The sequence below is a fragment of the Colius striatus genome, chromosome 20, assembly GCF_028858725.1.
Source record: "Colius striatus isolate bColStr4 chromosome 20, bColStr4.1.hap1, whole genome shotgun sequence".
Classification (NCBI taxonomy): Eukaryota; Metazoa; Chordata; class Aves; order Coliiformes; family Coliidae; genus Colius; species Colius striatus.
The window spans coordinates 3,285,004-3,303,180 of NC_084778.1; the positions used below are offsets into that span (position 1 = coordinate 3,285,004).

Below are 18,177 nucleotides of genomic sequence, written 5' to 3' on the forward strand. Positions count from 1 at the left end.
TCATGAACTTAGGAATCTACAGAAAACAAAGTAATGCATTGGGTTTATAAAAATTATGTGGTAAATCCATATAAACTCTGTATTTCACCTTCACTGCAATTCCACCTATGGAACACTTCTTTAAGTGGGAAAAAAATATCCAGTCATAGTAGGAATTCTTTAGGATGGGTTTTTGTCCACCTGCACATAACAAGATGGCTTATTTTACAGTTCTAAGTTTTAGAAAATATTTATAATATTTGATTTTGTCATAACAGGGTTTCTCTCTGAGGTGGATTTGGTAATGGTTTCACTACTCCAAGATCAATCTAATATTAAATTTTCTTCGACGGACACTCTGGAGAGAGACCAACAAGACCTCATGAAGACACAGGGGGATTCAGTATCCCCAGTGCAGCAAACTGTGAGTAAGATGTCCCAGTTCTGTTCTCTTTCTTCAGAGGCACATGTTCAGATAAAATATTCGCCTCCAGCTGTACTAAATCTCAGCATACTTAACTAGTAACAAGCATTGAAAGTTTTATTCTTGAAGAGTAGAAACCTGAATTATTCTTCTTTAAGTTACTATTTAATGCTATAATTCCTATTGAATTGCTTAAAAATTCCATTACTTTAAAAACAAAGCAGGCAACCCATCTAGCTATGAATCCAGTAAAACTGTGACACTTAAAATAATGCTCATTCTATTTCTATAATAAGCAAAGAAAGACACAGACAGACAGAGAGGCATCACAACATTTTTGTCTGCTCCCTGCCAGTACAGGATACCTTTAAGCACTTCAAAATTCCTTGGGACTTTTTTGGAACCAAACGATCTTTCTCCTGTTGCCTGTATAGTCATCATGTTTAGCTTTTGTAACAAAAGTACAACTGAGAATAGTGTTTTTCATCAAACAATGGCAAAATAATCACTGTCATTCTTTGATTATAACATTGCAGATGGAGAATTGACAGCACTGCCATCAAACAGTTTTATAACTAAATATAGCAATGGGGTTGAAATTTGTATTTAACTAAAGGTATCATGTGAACACCTGCATTAGGACTACTGAGGAGAGTGTGGAGTAAGAATTATGAAGTTATAAACTGAGAAAAATCGTGTTCATGTGAGAAGTCAAAAGTGTCATGAGGTCAGATTTGCTTTCTGCAAGAATCCATGACAGAATAAAGCTGCAGAAAGCACTGGCTTTTATACTAACATCCTTTTGTGACTTCTTGAAATCTTGTTCTTCCATGAAGGTATAGAGTCCTTTACCCGTTCTCCTACAAAACTGTAAAACCAACTTAGATTTGGAGGATGAAAGAAGAAAGGAACCATTCAATAATCTTGTCTGAGTTTTTTTAACATGGAACATTACATTTTCTCCTTCATTGAATACAATAAGCTGCTCTTGACTTAAGCATGTCTTCTCTAGAGGCATCCAAGTTGTTACTTATTCTTGATGTCAGGGAAAATATGCATAACTTCTAAACTGAATGTGTTCAGCTTCAGGATGCAGACACTAGTTCTTGTTAAGCCTTTCTCTTCTGATTAAAGAGCTCTTTGGTAGCTGTTATTTACTTTTTGCTGAAGTGCAAAAGGGAAGGGAAAAGATGAGACAGGAAGAAGGTTAAAACATCTGCCTAGAGCCTACCTGTCTCATAGAAATGAGTGTGGCTATGTTAATGATAGGAAGTGATGTAACTAGCAACATATCTGGCAGCTTGTAACACCATCAGAGGATGAGATCAAGCTTATTTGACTAAACTTGTATATGACAAGACTTGCACTTATCATATTCCTGTCATTTAATCTTTTATGACTTGATCGTACATCATCTTGTCCCTGAATTTGTCAGAACAACTAGTCAATAGTTACACAAGACATCCTGTTTTTCCAAGATAGTTCAATCTTCTCAATGCTTTTTTTTAAAATATGTCTGGACAGTTTTAGATGCCAAGTAACCAGAAAACTCTTTAGATCTTTTCGGGCTCCTCTGCGTGAATTACTAGGACTAGTAATTTTGTACTTCTAATCAATAATACATTTTTATGTAGTTTTTTGTAAACAATGAAAATAATACATTGTGTGGTCATACTAATCCTAAACAAATGACAATAATTCCTTGCAGGATAACCCCAGTTATAACTGCCAACCATATGAGCCAGACAGCAGGACAGAAAGGAAGAGTTCGGAGTCTTCTCACAGCCCCAGCCCTGCTTCCCCAGCCCAGGATCAAATTCATGGGAGATACCCTACAAGCCAAGGGATTCACTGTGGCAAGAACAAGTTTAAAGCATCTTTCAGTACTGAAAAATTCAGACGGTACAGTTATGAGGAAAGTACTGTAGGAAATTATGACAGGTTTCTCAAGAGCAGCAGAAACCCTTTTCACCCTTACAAGAGGCAGATCAGTGAAGATGTCTTCCAGGAAGCACATCAAGCCCTCCCACCCGAGGGTTCATCCTTTAAAAATGCGAGAAGCATTGATGGTTTTGAGGGTCCACCAGGATCTACAGGTCCTGACGAGTCAGAGTCATTTCCTACACACATTCCAAACATCTCCACAGAACAACCATGGTGTAACAGCCTCCAGTACAGCACCACAGGTCCAGATCATGGTTCCCAAGTCATGGTCAGTACTTTTTCTTTTTTTTTTTCCCTGTTTTCAACAGCCAAAATATACTACTGTAACTATCTTCTTATCTCTTAACATGACTACGTGAACATTTAGTCTCTTGTGTACTTGCAGGCTAGAGATCAGGACAGATATTCTTACCTATTTGTCCAAGTTCTCTATTTTATGGCCTTTCTCTGTTGACAAACAGTCCTCAGAAAGGTGCACAAGGATAAATAATTTTTCACTAGACACAATACATAAATCCTACAGATCCAAATTACTCCTGACAACAGGTTTTGTATCAGTAGTTGTCATCAACTGGTATTTTCAAGGGATGAAGATTCACCAAACAGTATTTTTCAAGCATAAGGACAAGTCTATCAGACTTATTATTCCTCAGCTAACCTGCATTTTTCTCAATGCAAATACATGAGAAACTCTAAGACATCAGTACTACATAAAATTAAATATAGGATCCAGTTATGGTAGGTACAGTATAAAGCACCCAGGCTAATTCACATACTTGCTAGAGGCAACTGCCTATTTAGGAGAGCACAGGGATTCCCAAAAAGCACAATAGATTACCCTCCAGTATCTTCACAGGTATCTCTGCTGTGACCCAAAGTTTAAAGTGTATCTTCATCATCTAGTGTAGACAAAAAAAAATGACTATATCTGCCAGGAGAGGGCCTTAACCACTGCTTCTAAATTATTGTGGGGCAAAGAATTCGAAGGTTACCAAAAGAAAGAGGGATTTAAAAAAAAAAAAAAAGAAAAGAAAAGAAAAGAAAAGAATCTTAATTGGATTTAGATAATTTACCAGAGACTAGAAGGATGTTGTCAGGGTACATACGTGGGGATTGAAGCCAGTCAGGTTAAGGAGGAAATTGATCTAAATCTCTTATTTCCTGGATAAATACTCATCTAGGTCAGATGAGTTTAATGCAAAAGCTATGAGCACTTGATGAAAAAAATTCCCATTTTCTTCCCAAATCCTTGGGCTTCAAGATGAAGAGAAAGTAAAACTAGCACTGCAGGAGCCACTTACCAAGTACATGTGACTACTCAGGAAAAGCCTGGCTGCTTGTTAATGTTTCCACTGGTTCAGTCAGCATGCAACTTCAAAGCCTTCAAAGAGATTCTTCTCTGCCGCCCCTTTGCCATGCAGTATAGACCTCACTCTCTACCTAGTAACAAAACTTCAGCGTGAGGTATTGACAGTCTGCAAGATAAAATAAAGGAGTATGAAAAAGAGAGACATATGTGTGCATACTCAGAACTGAAAGCCAGAGTATGGAGTTTGCCTATGTATGGAAAAAAGATGAAGAGAAATGGCCATTTTCTGAATTGCTCTTTGCATGGAATGTGGACTGGGATTTCATTTTTTAAAGCAGTAATGACATAAATGCAGGAAATAACATTTCTTCCTGTACCACTAGGATATAAAACAAATTCTATGTAACACTTATTGTGGCAGAATCTAGTCCAAAAAAGTAGTAAGTATAATGAAAGACAAATCAGCACAGTAACTAAGAGAACTATTCTACTTTAAATTTAGCTGTTTTCTGTAATAACTCTTTCCTTAAATATTTTCTAGCAGGATTCAGACATCAAGCTTAGGACACCCACACCAGAAGGGCAGCCTGGTTTGTATTGCTATCAGCCTCAAGTGCAGCAGATGTACTGCCCCTCACATCCTTTCCATCAGGTCAGTACAATATGCAGAACAAAACCCTCTGTGTTTCTATCACTACAATGACACAGTAGTTATGGTAATACTACAAAACGATGAATGAAACAATACCTTCTAAATTTGTGTTTGTAGGGCCATGTTTGTTTGCATAGATTTTGTTTGTAACAAGAAGAAACATCTAAATGCATTTTTAAATGGTCATCCAGAAAAGAAAAAAACCTAACAATCCACACACACTGTAAAAATGAAATCTTGGTACTGCTTACTTAAATTTTCATGAAATGGCTTTGAAACCAGAGAAGTTATTAACATAACTGTTGTCATTTCAGGATCCCAGAGAATTAACTGTGCTTTAACTTCAGAATAAAAAATTAAATATATTTGACTTTATACTTAACATTTAGATTAAACATAGAAAAACACTTTCAAAGCAAAATTTTAACAGCAATACAATGTTTGATTTCCTTGTGCTTGATGGCACACACATCTCTTTGGCAATCTGTTGACTAATACACCATCACCAGTGAAAGATTATTCAGCTGAAGCATAATTGACAATAATGCTGATGATGCATAAAAATGCACATTATTAGGGTTCTTCTTCCGTAAGTATATTATTAATACTAAAAATTCACAGGAGTAACTGACACCTCATTTTTCTTGAGTGTGTTTAGATGTCTTTTGAATATACCACAATGCATATTTTTAAAGCAGGATACGCTCAGTATCTTTGTAAAACCATACCAATATACTGCAAACTTATACATGACCCTAGTACAGTTAGGGACTGTGGTCTACTAATCTTTGAGAACTTGGCATAATTGGAGGGTGTGTATTACAGAAAGTTACTTCTATGATTCTATGATTTTCATGACTCTGAAATATCATGAAATAATTTCCTTTAGATATAAATGGTGGTGCTGTTTAATGCATTGAAATTTTTCACTTTCCTGCTCAGTTATCTGCAGTGTACAAAATTTTCAGTAAGAAAGATGTTTGAGGAGAGAAAAATGTTTTAAACACCCTATTAAAAAAAAAAAAACCTCAAACAGAGAAAATTCAAACCTCAAAACTTATTTGATATTAAGGCAAAAGAAATTTTTCAGGTATATAGGCAGAGATCCATGTACAAAACCAGCACAACTACCAAAACTCCCACCTACAGGCTTTCCACTATGCAGAATTTACTCAACATTTTTTTCCCTAAAATGTAGCAGAAAGTTAACTATCTTTTAAGTTCTTATCAACACCATCATAATTAACTTACTTGTTTTTTTCTTGGTAGCCTAAGACTCAATAGAAGTGATTAAATATTATAATAAATTTTAAATAGAATAAAAAGAAAGGTGATATTACAGTATCACTCTAACTTACAGATTAATTTTACTATTGCTATTATAGAAGAAAAGGGTCCCAGATGAAGGATTAACTTGCACAAAAGCTCTGCTGCAAATATAAAGTATTTGCCCACTGGGACTGCAGTATAAACATTGTGGATTTGCAACAGTGTAACTGTTGGGTTTGTGTGCTGCTTTATCAGAAACTCCAGTTCGCTTGTTAATGCATTTGAATATTTTTTTTATTTCTCTATTAATTCTGAAGCAGGCACTCTTCCCCTGCCACTGCTGATTTGATTCCAGTACCATTACTATACATTGGCATTAATCACATTCAAAACATGTACAAAATTGAAGCTGAAATACACCTTCTGGGAGTTGCTAGACAAGATACAACAAGCACTAAGAGGAAAGTCTTCCATCCACCTGCAGGCTGGCACAATGACAGATCTCTGACATGCAGCAGGTTTCTGGTAGACTTTTCACTATTTGTGTTTCTTAATGTTACTATAGTACAAGTATGGCAACGTGCTCTACTACTCAGAGGAAAAGCACCCAATAGGTTGAAGCAGCCAAAGTGGTTAACAGGTAGAATTGTTGCCATGTGCCACAATCAGATATCGAGAAATGAAAGAACATGTGACACAAGACTGAGAAGAAGAGGAATAACTCTTTTGCATGAAGCAGCTCCAGTATTAATACTTTACATTTCAAATTGTAATGGAGCAATGCAATTTAAATCACTAGGAAGTTACACTCAAGAGAACGGGCCCTTTAGCCTGGAGTGAAGGATGTTCAAAACTACACCACACTTTTCATTAGAAGGATGAGAGAGATCAATTCCTTTGTTAACTTTGTCCAAATGATAAAATGGCTGCGCTTTCCTCTTTGCTGGACACAACACAAACGATGACTCATAAGAAAAATTACTTCTTATTGACCTGAAAGCCATTGCAGACACCTACTGAAGTCACCTACCCACCCACCATAAAACACGAACACCTTTCATGCCAGTTGTGCGACTGTAGAACCAGTTCAAGCCTGTAATACCAGACCATTCCCCAACCTCTGGTCCCTCAAAAAGGAATAATGAAACTAATAAAACAAAAATAATCCTTAAAACGCCCAGTTCTTGCCTTTGGTGATGAAATCACCACCAGTCCCATTTTAGCCTTCTTACCTTTCAAAGAGACACTCAAACCAATAAAATCAAAATTATTCTATGAATTTCCCAGTTTCCTACTCTGGTGAAAAATCTGCCCACAATGTAACAAAGCAGGCAGCATCAAAATGCACACTGAAATGAGTTCACAGCTGCTCTGGAGACTTCAGTTTTGCCCAGTATTTAGTTTGACAAGGCAGGACACAATTAATTATGTACATCTCATTTCTTTCACCCTGTTTGCTGTAGCAAACAAATTAGCATATCCAGTATGTTTTTCCACATTCCATTTCAGGCAGTTCAGTGTTAGAAAGATAAAAGCAAACAGGCAAAAACTCAAGCAACAACAATAAAGTTACTGAGAAACTGAAATAAATTATTCAGAACCCAGAATAAATAAATAAACTCTGAACATTTTGCAAGCCCATGATAACCTCTCACAGGGGATAAAGACCAAGAGCAAGAGAAGGTATTGGTCCAAAAGTAGGAATGACAGTAAGAAAATAAGGAGACATATAAGCTCTTTACTAAGTAAACTTTCACAAGTCTCAAAAGCTACATTATAATCTTTCCAAGGGATCACAAAAACCTCCTGGTATCTGGAAAGCTTCATCAGTAAGGGGCAGAAATTCCTCACATGCTGAGCAGTGAGTTGAGTGGCAGCCTTTGCCTCACAGTGTGGCAACTGATAGGATCTTACCTTAGTAGGGCAGTGTTTCTTGTTCTTGAAAGTTGCTTGCCAGCAGGTTTAAACTATAATTTGGGAAATAAAAATAAGGGATTACCTGCTGTGTTAAAAAATTCAGAGCAAATCTACAGAAACTCTCATGCAATAAAGGCTATCTATATGTATTATCTCCACTCTCTCACCTATTTTTTTGCATTAGTGTATTTCTATCATGGTGATTACATGATATGCCAGCCATTTCTTTAGTGTGTCTTGAGAGCTGGACAGGCTTAAAGATCTCTTAAAGAGATAGCCTGGCTTAGATAGCATTCTGCTAGTTGTCTCTAGGGGGTGAGAGTAGCATAAATGTTATCTGATTGTAGATGTCTTGGCTATTTTTTTAGCTTTCTGATGTAGAAAAAAAAAGGGGGGGAGGGGTGTTAAAAAAAAAGCAGCTGCTTCAGGTGGTAGTTAACAGCACTTAAACTGCTGGCCTCTTGGAGAAGCCTGTCCATTGGCCATGAGGGAACTGACAGAGTAGTGTCACAGCTTCAGCACAAGTCAGGTAATATGAAACCCACCTATGAGTAGTGTCTCATGTGCCATTCTCCTGACCCCTGGAATGACATTACAAACTTATTCTGTCATCATTCAGTCATTTTACACATATTCTGATGCACCCACTAAAACCTGTGTTGGTGGTGGTTGCAGTTTTTTACCCGATAACAGCAAATTGAATAGATGCTTTTCTCTTGGAAGTAGATTTGATACACTTGGAATTTTTGTCTTGTTGCATCTCTCTCCATCTAAAAAAGAAAACAAAACCCATAAAAATAGTACACAAAACCAAACAAGGCTCAGTCAAAATTTCCCTGTTTCTTCCTGTATTTTAGTGGCTTTACTTAATAAGCTTATTCTTCTATGATGCACATTGTTTGAAGTATTTTATTCTGTTGAGGGTTTTTTTAATTTGCATAAATGAAATCACACCATTAATTTACTTGTCTGCATAGTGCAATGTTCAGGGGACACTAAGCAGGCTAAGACACTTCAACTGCAAAAAGAGATGGCTAAAAAGAGATATGCTTTAGGCCTATACAATTATTAATTATGTGAAGATAATTAATAGGGTGCAGTTACTGTCATTTTTCACAAGAACTCAGTAGTATAGCAGGGAATAATAAAAGAAAGTACTTTTTTTTTTTTTTACATGCTTCAGTTTGGAACACACTGCCACAGGATGTGGTAACAGCCAACCTACCCATGAGTTCCTCCTCATACATGCCCTGTTTCTTCTAGTCCTTAAGAATTAAGTAGTAATATTGCTTTCCAATACTATACTAGAAAGGCTTTAGGTCTGACTTGGCATAACAGCTACTAAACATAGGCAGAAGACATCTTCAGAACTAAATAGTTTAATACTGCTATTAAGATTTTTTTTTTTGAGCTTGTTGCTAAACCAAGTAACATCTCTTTTATTTTATCATCAGTATCCCTCTGGCGGCAGCTATCCTGTGACTTATATTGCATCTTCACACTATCCTTACCAAAGAATTGCTCCTCAAAGCAGTCAAGAATCCCAGCAGCCTCTATTTCCCAAACCCATCTACTCCTACAGGTAATACAATATTTTTTCAAGTCCTAGTGTTACAGGAAATACACTGTTTACCCATGGCCTACTTCCAGCATAATTTGCAATAACATGCTTACTCTTACTCTTCTTGTTCCCAGTGTGCTCTGTCTTGTTTGTGTGAATCACAAGATGTTCCAGACTCAGGGGCCAAAGCAGAGGGAAATGAAATGTTGCAAAGCATGAGAATATCTTGATCATCCTCACAAAACCTAGATGTTTCTATAATACAGAATCTTAGGTGTTACAAATTTCATCAGCTCTGGACTAGTGACACTTAGTTGTCTTTTCCAGAACCTATATTAAAACTATTTTTTTTTCCCAGTTACTAGGTCAAGGAAATGCCTAGAAAACATATCAGACATACCAGTCACCACACAGGTTTAGCCTCCAGAGCATAGTATAACAAAGTAGATCAGACAAATTTTAACTACACCTTCTCTCGCTGTCAGTTTAATAGTCTCTTTGTGGCCTTTATCAGTTTAAGCATTCAAACACAACCTTAAGAAAACATACACTAGCAGGATTTGAAGGTCTTGATACCACTTTCAATTATTTTAAACCCAGGTTGGACCTTCTCCACGTGCTGAGAGAATTACCTCTAGAAGTTAAACAGTGTAAGCAGATCGCCTATAAACAACTCGGTAGAAACTGTAAGCATCATTGGTTTTGATGCTATGACAGTGAAAGCCAGAACAATTACATACACAGTGAAAACTGATCGTTTTTTCTGCTTCTCAGAAGTCCAGATGAACAAGCTAAAATTTTTTCTTTCTTTCCCTATAGCATCCTGATCTTCATGGCACTGAAAAACAGCAAGACAGGGAGTCTGCCAGTCAGTGAGATTTACAATTTCATGACAGAACACTTTCCTTACTTTAAGGTGAGTTCCAAGGGAGGGGGGAATATCTCTCTCTAAGCTTATTTAGCAGCGGAGGGAATAAGGGAGAGGAAATCTATGAAAAGGGATAACTTCTTAGCATACTAATATAAAATCAATTACACATAATATACTTTCATGATCACAAACTACTCTGCATTTGAGACCTGGGCCGAAATGCGGATATGATATGTGGTAATATCTAACAGCAAAAGGTATTCAGAAGTGTTCAAACTTTGAGTTTGTGCAGATAACAGCAGCCAGTCCTCACTTCAACTCATAAAAAGGATAAATATTTTTAAAAACACATCCATTCCTTCCTCTCAGATCTCAGCACAGGCAGAACTGGTCTTGTGGCTTCCTCTGCCATCAACAGCACCTCCAGCCTCATGTGGAAGCAGAGGCTGAAGGTTATTTTGCTCTATTCTGGAGCTGGGATATCCATCTTAAGCAACTCCACCACTCACACACATTGTACAAAGAAAAGCATATGTCATAAATGGCACTAAGCTCATAATTACACAGTAATGTTGGTGAAGGTAGGGGTTTGCTGTAGATACCATTGAAATTTAAATACATGCTATAAGGTAATGGTTTCTTGCACTTGGAAAGCAAGTGGAAAGAGATTCGTCAGCACATGGTCCAAGAGCAGAAGGATTACAGTTAAGATTTTTTAAAGAGCTGTAATAGAATCATCAACTGCTGCTCAACAGAGAGCTTTAGTATTGCTGATTCTTCAAAAACATCTCACTAAGTCGAGATCAGGAGGCCTACAACATGCAGCAATTCAGCCAAATTCAAATCAGCTACAGAAAGGCAATCCAAACACTTGTATTAAGAAAATAACGAAGAATAACTAAAAATATACGTTCTGATATACTTCTGCAACTGTTTTGGACAATGAGTATAAATAATGCCAGTGGAGAAAAAAAAACAACACTGAACATGCCAATAATCTGTTAGGATCCATTACACATTCATATTATCAGATTTTCTCCCAGAGGAATCACTAGCTACTTTATCATTTCTTACAAGCAAGAGAAAGGAGAAAAAATAAAGCAAGCTACCATCATATCTCAAAAAGTATCCCATGACATCATGACACATCATAATCCACTGAAACAAACTGGAAGCACTCTAACTTTGTTAAGTCACAGAGACGCAATGGATTTTTAGGCTAAGCACACATGAAGTTAAGTAATGACAGTAATCTAAACAGGGAGAGGAAGAAGGGTAGAAGACCACATGACAAACACATAGTAGCTGTATTTTTTTTTTTTACATTTTCAAAGCAAGAATAGATTTCAAAATTTGTATTTTGCCCCTAATAGAATTTTAGCTCTATTTTCCTACCATTTACCATGAGTTGAAAAAAAATATTAATAATCCAAAAGAAAATAGTTCAAGCATTGTGAAAAAAGTCTTGGGCCACAGCATCTTGAAATTGATGTTTTGTAAAACTAAACTTCTTAACATAATGCACAAATCATGTGATCTACAGCAAAGTAATACATTCTTATGTGACTATCACTTTGTAGAAATGTATGTTTCAAGCAGAGAGGAGAGAATATTAAGTTTTATAGGCATGTCCATGTTTCAACAGACCAAACTGAAATTAATTCTCTTTTGTCTTAATTTTGATCATAAAATTAATCAGCAGCTTGCAAACCAAATGCTGCTGCTGCCAACACACGCAGAATTCCTCCAACACCAGATTGCAGCTCTACCAGGTATCATCTTCCTGGTCCTGAAGTTATACTGACATAGCAGAAACATTAGGCAGCTAGACATCCTTTCCTCAACTACATATTATGTGTAAATAATGTGATGGAATATATCATGAGATTTTGTGTGTAAATGTATATAGATAGCTGTGTGTTCACATGTCTGTGAGTATACAAATGCTCATCTGAACAGCAGCTGTATTTCTACCACAGATTTATACATATATTTTTTTTCTTCTCATTTATCAAAACTTGCCTGTTCCACAGGGAGTGGGTTTTGATGGTGGGGTTTTTTAGTGCAGATCCTCATGCCTTTTTCTTAATTCATTTAAAAAATGGTGAGAATGAGGTTACTGGTGTTGTATGCATGACTGGAAGAGTGGTGAAGGGGGTACTGATGGAACTTTCACTACTTTGTGATGGCTTCATTTTTGCATTTTACTTGCAAATACATTCAAATGATTGAACAGTTCTATCTCAAACATCCTTAAATTAATAAGCAAGGGACAGAAAGCAAGCAAATATACTTATGGGTGTTAAGCCTTGTCTACCTCCGGTCTTTACAGCAGCTCACAGAATTACCAATATACAGCAAAAGTTCATATCCTTTATCCTTTTTCTGGAGGGTCTTCAGCAAGATAAAATATTGTAAAATTCCACAAAGAACGTTTTGTTGTTAATACCAGAACTCACTAAACAGAAGGATACAACAAGGGGAGGAGAAGCAATTTAAGCTGGAGAGAAAGACAGTACAAGTGTACACAGAACCTTGCTTGAAGACATTAGATGATACAAGCCTAGTCAAATTAACCTGTATTCGCTGCCACAGCAAATTTAGTTTCTATGATGCAACAATCTCATTTCTAGTTGAAACAGAGCAATCCAACTCCTACGTCCTAAAAAAAACATCTACGCAGCTAAAGTTGAATTACTCTTTGATGTACCTCTCCCTTCTCTTGAGACCTAGATTTAAAGAGAAAGGGTTTTGCAAGATCACTGAACTCTTTAAACTTCAAGAGGCGGTCAGGATCAATGGGTCTGTACAATAATATTTTTTGCTTGTCATCCTTTTTTTCCTTTGTTGTGATTAGTGAGTCTAACAGAAAGCTTTAATCTTGTTAATTGGAGTTACTGCCAGTGGTCCGAGGGGTTAGAAAGGTCTGTGGTCTGCTGGAGCTTACAGCAGCAAGTATTCTCTTGCCATCTCCAACTCCCCATGGCCTCATCCACACCATGCTGAATGCAGCAATGGCATCAACGAGCCACAGCAAGAAGATTCTGACTATATGAGAGCAACTTCTCAGTTCACTAACAGACAATCAAGCATTAAAAAACTGGTGACAGGGTTGTAACAGGAACAAACTGTCAGAATGTTTCTTCAGGGCCTACCTAGGTAAATTACTATTTTTCACTGCTCAGCAATACTAAGTTTAATGCAAGAACCTGTTCAACTCCTGGCAGCAATCTCCAGAATAAATCCATGTACTTTTTGCTCTTATGTTTCTAAAACTATCTCACAGTTTACACCCCCACACTTTCTGAAAACCTCTGGGAAACATATGCCACTCCCATCTTCCCCAGTGCTGAGCAGAAACACTAATTATCCTGTCTAGATACAGAGGCATATGTGCAGGGCAAGAAACATGAATATTATTTCAGGTCAGCTTATTTGGTAGTTGAGTACAAATCTTACCTAGGAGGAATAGTTTTATTTACTTTTGGAACTGCCAGAAAGCAACTTAAATATGACCTGCAAGTGAGAAAGGCTTGATTCATCAGCATTAGTATTAGTTTACAGCAGAAAGAGTTTTAAAGGGTTGGGTTGTTGGTTGGGTTTTTTTAAATAGACATGCACATTGTCTCACCTATAGGACTGGTGAACAGAAAAGTGAAATGCTGACATCAGGTGGGCCAAAAGGGTAGGAACCGTGCTGCTATGAAGGGAAAAGAGATTCTTTTTTAGTAAATAACATGTAGTTAACTTCCACAACTAATTACTTTTTAATGAAGAAAGTAAGTTTTACATTTGACCCTCAAATTTTCAGTAAGGTTTTTAATATCTTAACCCACAAGATAATCCTTCACAAGGTAGGAAAGAACAGGTTTTATATTCCTGATAAAAATTTCTGTCAAAGTATGATTCCTTTTGGAAAGAATATCCTATGACCGACACAGGTAAAGCTATTTTTTTTTAACTAGTCCTTCAATGACAGAGGAATTCTAGAAGGACTAGCAGTTGCATCTATTACAATGCAGTTGGGTTTCTCAGGTTGATTCCTAACATTATGTAGCAAGTAATTTTTCCTGCCCTCCCATCCTTTTTTCTTTTTAAGATTTTAGTGCATGGCAATGAGTTAAGACAGTTCTACTCAGATAGGCAACAAATAGCATCATAACAAAAGAAAAGCAAGGAAGTGATACATCAGGAATTTACTGCAGTAATCTTCTGATACAAACACCCATACTAAATTACAGAGCCTTAATGAGATGGGTAATATCTGCTGGCTGCAGGACTAAGTAAGCAGAAATAACTGAACTCAAATAAACACCAGGCAAATGTAATAAAAAGATACAGTGCCATCTCTTGAAGGTTGGTATTTCAGACTAGCAAGCAAATGAGCCTTTCCCATCAGAATCTGAGCATGACCTTTTTGCTGAGTACTTCCCTCTTCATCCCTGATAGCAATATTCATTTTCAAAGTTCTTTTACAGGCAATGACGGGGAAAATTTTAAAAAAGGACTGTAAAATTTAGATTGTATAAACAGAGGGTTTGCACTGGGTTTTATTTCCATTCTTGCAGCTCAATGCAAAACTGATCTCAGTGAAAGGAAGGAATTCTGTTTCCTTCATTGGTCAAAAAAGCCTAAATAAAAACACAGAATCATTTTAATGAAGCTTATATGTATTGCTCTGTTTAAAGACCTTTCCAGCTTCCACTACTGAATTAGAAATGAATGCAAAGCAGAAATGTGCACTGATCAGATGTAGAAACCTGTATCTCACCTGTAGGGCTTGTGTTCAAACCACCGGGTTATCTAATGGGCTAACATACAAAGTTACACCTACAGTAACACATGAAAATTCTTCTGAGGTCCTCCCAGACATCTCATTCGAGCCCAAGTAGCACTTAGTCCTTCAATTATGTGTTTGGAATTTTTCTATATGTTCCAAAATAGATTAAGATAGATTTCCTGTTGGTTCATAGTTCTAGAATACAATTCTTCACACATTTAATTGTTGAGATTTCCAAGCCCCTCTAACAAGGCCAACCTTCTTGCCTAGAAGATTGGTTACTGTTTTATCTGATTCCACATTTTTGTGGCTTCCTCCAAACATACAGGTTTCATATTGTAGAAAGTACAATCTAAACAGCATTTCTTATAATCTCATCAGTCAAAACAGAGAAATATATTTGTGGTTTGTTTTTTTTTTTCCCCTTGAAGTTCCATTCTTAGACTGGATTTGTTTTTCCAGACAGCTCCAGATGGCTGGAAGAATTCTGTACGCCACAACTTATCTTTGAACAAATGCTTTGAGAAAGTTGAAAACAAGTCAGGCAATTCTTCTCGGAAAGGCTGTTTGTGGGCTCTGAATCCAGCCAAAATTGATAAGATGCAGGAGGAACTTCAGAAATGGAAGAGGAAAGACCCAGTTGCTGTAAGGAAGAGTATGGCAAAGCCAGGTCAGTAACATGTTAGTGTTAGTTCTCCAACAGCAGTCCCCAGAACTTCTCTTTGCAATAGGCACCAAGCTAAGAGAATTCATAGTTGATTTAGGAAAGGATTTAAGATTTTTTCCTGATTATAAAGTAATTGTCAAAATAAGAATAATAATAATAAAGACAGAATTGAATAATACTTGGTTTTGTAGAAGTGCTTCCAAATAGGCCCAAAGAAGCTTCACCAAGAAAACATTCTCTCTTGACACCTCACTAAACTTTAAGGTAAAAACAACACTGAAATAAGTACTATAGAATATTTTAAATGAGCTGATATGTATCAAACCTTTAAATACAAAAAAAAAGCAATGTATTACATGCTTACTTGGCAAGGAACATTTCAGGCTTGTGGAGCACATACATGGGCTAGCCCTTCTGTTTGCCATTCCCCTCACCATTTCCTGAGGAACACTAACATTTTAGCTGCCAGCTATGAAGGTTACAGCTCTGTTAGGGATACGTATGTCACAGGTGTTTTTCTTGTTTTGTAGAAGAACTTGACACACTGATAGGCGATAAAAGTGAGAAGCTGAGATCTTCAATGATGTCCTGCAGTTCAACTGGCGTTGCAAGTGCATCCCTCTCCAGGCAGATGGCAGCCCAATCCCATTCCTTGTGCGAGCCCTCCCTTTCCTCCGGTATACCACAGCCCTTACACAGTATCCACGCATCAGGAGCTCTACATGTCAAGAACCCGTTACCAAATTTGCTCGGAGGGCAGCAAACTGCATGCTATACGACACCACAGGGTTTTCCTCAAATCTCAAGTACACTAATTCAACAGTCCCCTGACCCTCAGACCCTCTTTCCTTCTGGGGAGGCTCACAGTGAGCTCAGAACTCAGCCCAGCATCACTCAAGACTCTCCACTGCCCGCGCAGACCCCCCCCATCTGTGGAGTGAAGATGCTGACAGAGAACTCCACAGCCAGGACAATGCAGGACACGCTCATGCCGGAGGGAGATCTCAGCAATGATATTGATGCTCTTAATCCATCTCTGACAGATTTTGATCTCCAAGGTAGGTATTGAGGGCATTTTTATTTTGTAGAGTCAGGTTTATTACAGTCCAACCTGAGTAAGATGCACTTCTACCCTTCTTTTTTGACTATTTGCCCTTGCCACTGCTACAAAGACCAGATTGCTAGGTTTATATTATTTTGGAACTTTACATTATATCTTTAAAAAGCTTCACAGGAGATAGCTATAGCTTAAAAGAAAGAAAAAGCACCTTGCTTACTCTCAACTACAGCCGCTGATAGTAAATACTGCAAGATGGTATTTACAATCCATTATTAAAATTCAAACATATTTTCCACTGAAAGTACTCAAGTAGAACTATATGCTGAGTATCAAGAGAATTGTCATGAGGAGCACAAAGAGAAATCATTTTGATTGATTTAAGATGCTAACAGTTTTCCATATCAATATTTCTATATCAATATTCACCTCACCTGAAGAAATCTTATCTGATGACTATGAAAGATAAAGCTCTCCTGCAGTAACTTGTTTAATGCTTTCATTGTGACAAGCACATTCAACAGAAAGATGAGAAACTTTTTGGTACATATTATTAAAAAAAATAGTATTTTAGACCTTTTGATTTGTCAGGTCAATCACACTCCCAGTAACTTAGATTGCAATTCAGAGACTGCTACACCATAAGAATATGAAAAGTCCAGTTCTGAGGTAAGATTATTTGTAGTTTTGTCCCATAAAATGCTGAATCAATCCATTTTTGTTTGTTATAGGAAATCTTTGGGAAGAGCTGAAAGATGACAGCCTAGCTGTGGATCCCTTGGTTCTCATTTCATCATCCCCAACGTCTTCCCAGTGTTTCCCTTCTCACTGTCAGATGGATAACAGCAGCAGCCTCAATGTCCCAAATGGAACTCCCCACGGCACCTTACCCGACCTACAGCTCACTACTCTTTACTCTGCCTTTATGGAGTTGGATACAGTGTCTCCTGCCTACCTAAGTAATTCTGGGTCCAAACCTATAGCACTAATGTGAACCACGCACCAACCTAATTATTATTATTCTTTTGTCTAAATACAGTCCTAACCATCACACACACTTACCTATCTGATTTTTATCAGCTAAAACTGTGTCCATCGGAATAAGAGTAATCTTTTTCCAGAACTTGCCCGAAGGATATGTAGCTTTACTATGATCATTTCTACAGACCTATACTATTAAAAAAAACCCTTTAAACTATTTAAAGATAACATTAACAGCTGAGCTGGTCAACACCATTTTATCAAGCCACTCATCGTCTATGTCTTCCAGAAACAAACAACTACAACAGGAAAACAAATGACTGACTTTTTTTTTCCTTTCTTTTTTCTTTCTTTTTTTAAAATGAAAGCTGCTCGTAAATGAACACAGAAGTCAAAGCACATAATAATCTAACTTATTGCTTGGAGCCAATGATGGCAACAACATCTGCCATATAACACTCAAAAAGAAAAAAACAAACCTGCATGTTGAAACATTTAAAGTTGAATTGAAAGAAGTTCTGAATTTTGGTAAACAAAAACATAAACCAAAAATTCTGCAAGTATTAGAAGATAGAGGACTAGCTGCTGACAGACTAAACCAAAGCAACAGATATACTTTAGTGAAAAGAATAAGTTTTACTGTGTTTAAAAAGAAATTTCAAACTTTGCTTTTTTAATAAAAAGAACAAAACAATTTAATAGAATTTTTACTTGGCTGGAAATTATTCACGTTCATTCCTCTATTTTTATCCACATAAGCTGAACA

At 37.0% G+C, this 18,177-nt stretch overlaps 1 protein-coding gene across 1 annotated transcript; it reads left to right on the forward strand.

Moving 5' to 3' along the window:
* The first annotated feature begins 283 nt into the window (after positions 1 to 283).
* FOXN1 (forkhead box N1) lies at positions 284 to 17,424 on the forward strand. Its single transcript, XM_062012529.1, has 8 exons — positions 284 to 403; positions 2,112 to 2,615; positions 4,198 to 4,308; positions 8,949 to 9,076; positions 9,875 to 9,971; positions 15,169 to 15,376; positions 15,904 to 16,431; positions 17,162 to 17,424. Exons 1-8 carry the CDS (start codon positions 284 to 286, stop codon positions 17,422 to 17,424), a joined length of 1,959 nt encoding a protein of 652 aa, XP_061868513.1.
* The last annotated feature ends 753 nt before the right edge of the window (positions 17,425 to 18,177 follow it).